Raw genomic sequence first — 6,829 nt, 5'->3', positions numbered from 1 at the left:
GTTTGGTATTTAGGTCCATACAGATAGGATAGACACATTAATTCAATCACCCTGGAATGTGACAAGGTAGATATTGATTCGGCACAACTTTCACAACTCCAATCCTGTTCAAAGATAAACACCATTTACCTTGCCACACTCCATGGTGACTGGATTAAGGTTCATGTCCTATTGATGATCCTATTATAACATCTTCAACAATACAAAAACAAGTCCAGTTTATTATGACTAACTTATAATAGATATATCATGAGCTAGATGAATAAGAACCTTCAAAAGTATGATGGTGTTGAAGTCTTATCACTGGATTTCCTTTAGTAGAAAGTAAAACACTTGCTGCTATACATCTGTAAATGTTCAAATCCAACTTTCATGGCTGTTTCAATCGGGTTCTACTTTCTGTGTTAATGTTTTTGTTTAGATAAATATACAATTTGTGTCCTCTATTTTTCAAAAGAACACAAAATATTACCAGTATTTGATTTTTGCACAGAAAAACGATTATTAATATATGAAATGCAACTAAAATATTTAATGTATTCCAAAACAAGTGCAAACATAACATTCAAAGCATTTACTTCCCTTAAAATTTGTGACTTGGATGTTGAACACAAAAAACTAAATATTCTGAGGTTTCAGGCGTAAAATCGTGCAGCTCTCCTTGAAATTTCTTCAGCTGATCAATGGAAATGTAACCTACAAGAGACATTATCTACTTAATGTGATTAGAAATGTCCACACGAAAAGTACTGTATATTCCTCTTGGGAGAATTTTTTAAAAACTTTGTACATACTGCACAGCTTAGTGGTACTTAGTGTGTTGCCTGCTGTGAGTCCAGAGTATTGATGAGAGCTATACCTTAAAATTTGTATCATGTAAATATACATTTTGTATTCAGGATCAATACACCACTGGTTCTTAAAAAACACATACTTATGCACAAAGCTAAAGATTTATAATAGCTACCGGTATGTATACACACACCAAATAATTGATGCCCAAGGCGAACAGTTATACTAATCTCAGGAAAGGATCACATAAGTTTGTTTCCAGAGACTTTAATAATCTGACATCTATCTGATATCTGTACGGGGCTTTACCTTTCTGACACACAACCAGTATAGACTGACTAAAGAAAAAGTCCCCGTTCAGTATAACAACATTATACCTGGGCCACCTCCCAAGAAAAGGACAAATTCTACAAATATGAGTACTGAATTTTGTATATCAATAGAAGTTGGAAGTTATGGTGCTCTATACATATCTTGGTTTTAATGTGGTCCCCCCCTTAGCAAGCAGGTTAGTCCTGCGAAAAGCATCAGTATACAAAAACTGTCACTGGGAAGGTTTATCTTTCTCTCTTCGGAAACTTTTGTATTTATTATAAGTACTTGTAAATGTTAAAATTGTTGTTAAAGTTGTTAATTTATCTTACTATGGTAAAAATGTAAAAACTTGTTTTAGATATTTGTGAAAATAAAGTGATAATGTTACTTTAAAAGAACATGTTTTGATATAAATAGACCACCATAACTCCCTACTTCTATTGAGTTAAAAAATTCAATACTTATATTTGTGGACCACAACCAGTATAATATACTGTAAAGGATTAGTATTTACAGGCAATGGTCAAAACTCAATAGAGTTGGTGTTTTTTCCAGCATTTTATAGTGTTTTCATCATTTCATTTTTGCGCTAGTTTATTATTACTTAATGAAATATTCTTCAGAAAACAAAATATTATACACAACAAAATGCAACTCTTTAAGAAGCTTACCTGTGTTCATAATATTTTCAGGAAAATTCTGAAGAGTATGGTGTGCCCCATTATCAGAGGATTCAGCATCAGATGTTAAGTCTATATTCCTAGGCCATAATAAAAAGTATTTTTAAATAGAAATATATATAAAATCTTTGATTTTTAAGGCCAACTCCAAAACATATACAGCTAATTCTCTTTGTGGTTGGATAAGTATGAAATAAAATTAGGCAGATACTGTATATGAGCATACATTAGTTTACATCAGGCATGTCCAAAGTCTGGCCCGGGGGCCAATTGTGGCCCATTCAGCTTTCCACCGACCCGCAGCCTCTGTCATCATAGGGAATCCCCTAGATCATTATAGTGGGCGTGTGCTGTGCGGGACCTGCACAAACCACACCCACTCTGACTGCATGGAGACTGCATTGACCCCGGTCTGCACAGAGAATCCTTAACGTCACCCTGGTGGGCCTGTACTGTGTGGGACCCGCACAGACCAGGCCCACACTAACCCTGGTTAGTGGTCGGCCCCCACATATTTTCACCTCACCAAATCTGGCCCTCTTTGCAAAAAGTTTGGACACTCCTGGTTTACATATTATCCTTATCTGCTTTTCTGCTTCTCTAAAAAAATTTAGAGAGCTCTGTAGCTTATGCCTAAATAAACTGTACATCCACAACTGAATGAGTTGTAGTCTATAGTGAATGTCTAGATACTTCCTCCTCCTCTTACCCCATATTACCCAGGACTGTAATTAAATAGGGGTTGCAAATGACAGACAAATACAGACAGTGACACAAAAAAGTAACCCATCGTCCCTTTAGTAAACCTATGTTTTGTGAATTATACCATTTGGCACATATATTCAGGAGATACAGGGACAGGAGATCAGCGGAAAAAAGAATTTTTTTTCTGCATTTCAATAAAACTAAAATTTTTCTAAATTAAGATGCTTGCATCTGAAGAGTAAGTAAACATATCATACACATATGGGCCCTTTATTACTTGCCTATTACTGTTTAGCTTGTTCTAATATTACTGTACTGCCTCATGGGGAGCACAGGACCTACACAACGTGCAAGTGAAAAAATACAATTAATGATGTATTAATACATACTAGTTTGAGGCAACGCTTGTATTTTATATCTACCTGGAGCTCAACTTCAAATATAATTACATTTTCTTGAGGTGTAACCTGACTGGAATGTAGTCCTACTTTTTTTCAATACCTTGACCTGAAACAAGTAATGACCTTAGACTCTAGTGATCTGCATATTTGTTACAGTTCTGTGGCTTTGAATGTATTGAAAACAATGGGTATGCAATTTAGTCTGGCATGAAAAATTAACAGAAGGGAGTCAGAAATGGCAACTTCCATGCTTCTTCTATGAATAGTTTACTTTAACTGTTGCTCCTTACCTTAAATCACATTCTGAATTCCTGTGAATATTTTCTTTAGTACCGCATGGGGTTTTAACATCCTAAAATAAATTAGGATAAAATATTTTAGTCATAGTATAGAATACTTCAACCACAAAATAAATGCTTGTGCTAATACCAACAGTGAAAAAGAGATGAGAAGAAAAAGTATATATTCTTTAAATGACATATTACCACTGTTGTGCTGTTGAAATATGAAAAAAATCATTTTTTAGCTACTATCAGTAACTTAATTTTGGAAATGCTAGATATTTGGTTTTTATGCAGATTTGTTGGCTTTTCTGCTGGAGATCTGACTGCACTCTGACTTCTCTTACTATCTACTTTTCCTGGATCAGTAATCCTGAGAGAGCTAGGCATCCATTTTTGAAAGGTCAGGTGGGCAATTAAAGTCTGTATTACTCTCCCTGTTTGGGTTTGTTTACTTTGGGTCTGTACACCAGCAGCATCACCTCCTATATAATATTCTTTAATTTTATAGTACAGAATGTTTAAACAGCATGCAATAAAAATCTAAAATGTTTCCTGACCCTATTAGTTTTTTTCACATCCTGTATTGGTGTGACTCCAGCAGTGGAAATAGGCATGCCATACATTGCAGTAATTATTGCTGATAGTGATGTCACTAACATACATGATAGCCTACTACTGCCCCAGCACTGCTGACTTAAAAGCTGAACTCCGGAGATAAAACTTAAATGCAAATATTTTCACAAAGAATATAAATTCAGTTTGTTGGCACTAAATGTCTTAGCAAAGTCAAATATTACCTTGTGAAAGTAGGGGTGATATATTCACTATCCTGCACATAGATCGTGCAGACAGCAGTATTATGGGTGAGGCCCAACTGATAGACCAGGTATGCTGCAGAAAGCAAAGAAGGCTACAACCATTGGATAAATGATTGTGCAGCATATTGATAATGACCATTGGTTTGTACTCTTCACACACTGCAGAGAATCATTGAAAAATATAAAACGTCTTAAAAGTATAAAAAGTCAGTAATGTTCTATACTATAAAAACATTTGCAGCTATGGGGGCAGGCTGCCATATGATTTGCTTAACATCGTTTCCCAGGTTTTTTCCTCTTTCCAGCAGCCCCCCAATCCCCTTTGAATGAAATTAGGGAGTCTTTTCTTTGCTTAGCAATTCTGCTTTAAATTCTTCTGCTTTAGGATTCTTTGGGATTCCTTCATTCATCCATACTAACCTGCTGCTGGAGTAGCATGTCATCCTGCTCCCAGATAAAGCTGCCGAATTTTCTTCTGATATCTGTTACATACAAATTAATTTGCATGAATGATAAATGAAGAAATATTTCGGATATCAACTCTCAGGAAAGTTTTCTAGGATGTCTAGCAACATGAAGTCAAAATGTTATTCTGCTCAAAATACAATGATATGGCATAATGATGATCATCATATCTTTGGCACACACTCACAATATATTATCGTATACCAACCTTCCTGAACACAAGCTGGTGGGAGAATAAAATGTCCAACGGCCATCAGATTTTTAGCTTTGGCACAGGCTTTTAGGAAGCTGGCATGAAAGATGGTAGCCTTGTTTTCAACATAATCCAGACTGTTATATATTCTGAAATAAATATTTTTCTTATTTAGGTAAAGTAAATGCTATTGTACAACCATCATTAGGATTACTTACCACCGTAACAGTTAGCAATACATATAATCATTAAGAAACACTAAGAGATGATTGCAAGAATTTGCAAGAAAGAAAGTCAAAAACTTAATTTAGCGCAACTGGTCCCTCTTTCATCAGCTGTTAAACAACTTTGGTGCCTCGGGTTTAAGCAACTTTTTCTTTAAAATTTCTTGTTATATGTGTCTAGCTGTTTGTGTCAATATCACGAATCTGTTGAATCTGAATGATAAAGAGACTTCACACAGGGTAACAGGAGCTGTGCACTGTAAAGAATGGACAAATGTCTTCCCACTCATAGTTCTTGAAGAGACATTTGCTCATCTAGTTGCTGATTCACTCAGAGGATCATTACATTATTGTGCGTTAGTGACATGCTAAGCATATTATTTGAAAAGACTTCTTGGTCGTACTCAACAATTAAGTTTTGCAGAAACTACATTTGGATTGTCCATTACTACCCAAATTGCTGCAAACTGAACAAAGTGGTACTTGGGCGCCATCTAATGGTCAAAGCTGTTACACCAACATACCTTCAGGTATTTTCTGTCTTTAGTAGGTTTATTTTTTTATATTGTTTTTAGCAAAGTATAGGAAAAAATGTATTTAGTCTACAAATCAAAATCGTGTTTTCCCAAAATGATAACGAAAGAGAAAGTATAGAAAAAAAAACAAAGAAAGGGTTTGACACTATAATATAGTAAAAATCTCTTCAAATACTGTTTAAATTTTTTTTGTTCTCACCTTTGGGTATCTCGGTGGGTCGCATCACTGCTGAAGAGGTAATTGGCATGATGATGAGTTGTAATGTGTCCCCCTTCAGATTCTGTGAGGTAAACCAAAATGCATGGAGTGAAAATTCATGTGAACAGACTAAGGCTATGTACACCTGTCAGATAATTATCACCCAGGACACACATCTTGGGCGAGAATCCGACGTGTCTACAGTGATCACCAAGACGCCCGTCATGGATCTGTCAGGGAATAAATCAAGGGAAGAGAGCACAGCGGTGTGCCGCTCACTTGTTCTCCCCTCCCATTTCCAGAGAACAAAACAGGCGCTCTGTGTACAACGTTTATTCACTTGTCACTGAAAATATTTATGAAAGATCGTTTCCAGAGATGAAAATTTTACTCGTGTATGCTGCCCTAGGTTTACCATTAAGGCCTGGGCCTAGTAAGGAAAGCCTTGTTTTGATGTGGAAAAGGGGGTGTAGGGTTGGAAAAAATGTCAGGCTGTTTCTTGTAAAAGACAAGGAATATGTAATATAAACTCCTTGCTAATGATTGATTTTATTACCAAGTACTGTAAACTATTTGTGGAGATTCTGTATGAGTAAAACAACCAGCGTTTACCTGTTAGCAGACTTCAGATAGAAATCTGACTGGTTGCTATGGTTACTGAACTGTTTACAACATCTCATCGCCTACTTTAATGAATAAAACCATTTACTATTACTTTAGTGTTTTTATATTAAATACATAAATGTGAAGAAATTCATGTGAAAAGGGATCCGCACTTTTTTTTTGCAATGCTGAGCAGTGCAGCTTTCATTTTTTTCCCTGTCTAACACCATACAATAACATGAGGTCAACTCAATGAAAAAATAAATGTTTTTTCTCACCCCAAATCTGGATCAGGTTGCTGTCTACGCTCTGGGAGAACCAGGCCTTCATACCTAAAAACATGTTTAGTGGCAGCCTGTGGAGGTGTGAGGCCAGTCATGTGACTGTGCTAAGTACGCAGGGTGGAGTCAGATAGAAGCAAAGTTCTGCAAATTGTAATATTTGGAGGTTGGGTGAATCGTTTAGTGTAATAAAACACATTTGACAGGTAAAATAGTAATAAAAGATCTAAACATCAGACCAATAAAAGGAACAACTAGGAAAGAAGGACTGAGGGATTTGTTTCCAAGGGAGTTTGTAGCTATGGCATCATATTTTTGATTCCTTGTAGCCCA

At 35.9% G+C, this 6,829-nt stretch overlaps 1 protein-coding gene across 1 annotated transcript; it reads right to left on the bottom strand.

Moving 5' to 3' along the window:
* Positions 1-512: 512 nt before the first annotated feature.
* On the bottom strand, positions 513-6,579 carry TERB2 (telomere repeat binding bouquet formation protein 2). Its single transcript, XM_072398774.1, has 7 exons — positions 6,494-6,579; positions 5,613-5,694; positions 4,669-4,802; positions 4,416-4,477; positions 3,184-3,245; positions 1,779-1,867; positions 513-696 (listed from the first exon to the last, which is right to left on the bottom strand). Exons 1-7 carry the CDS (start codon positions 6,555-6,557, stop codon positions 584-586), a joined length of 606 nt encoding a protein of 201 aa, XP_072254875.1. The 5' UTR covers positions 6,558-6,579; the 3' UTR covers positions 513-583.
* Between the last annotated feature and the right edge of the window lie 250 nt (positions 6,580-6,829).

This window comes from Pyxicephalus adspersus, chromosome 2 (genome assembly GCF_032062135.1).
Source record: "Pyxicephalus adspersus chromosome 2, UCB_Pads_2.0, whole genome shotgun sequence".
Lineage (NCBI taxonomy): Eukaryota > Metazoa > Chordata > Amphibia > Anura > Pyxicephalidae > Pyxicephalus > Pyxicephalus adspersus.
Note: the sequence above shows the minus strand (reverse complement) of the source record. Positions and strands in the feature narration are given on the sequence as shown.

Bases quoted from the DNA above. Each gene is read 5' to 3' on its own strand.
- TERB2 (XM_072398774.1), bottom strand. From the start codon at position 6,557: ATGTTTTTAGGTATGAAGGCCTGGTTCTCCCAGAGCGTAGACAGCAAC. The intron at 5,695-6,493 runs GTGAGAAAAAAC...TTTACCTCACAG, and splicing joins CAACCTGATCCAGATTTGGG to AATCTGAAGGGGGACACATT. The intron at 4,478-4,668 runs GTTGGTATACGA...TGTATGTAACAG, and splicing joins ACCAGCTTGTGTTCAGGAAG to ATATCAGAAGAAAATTCGGC.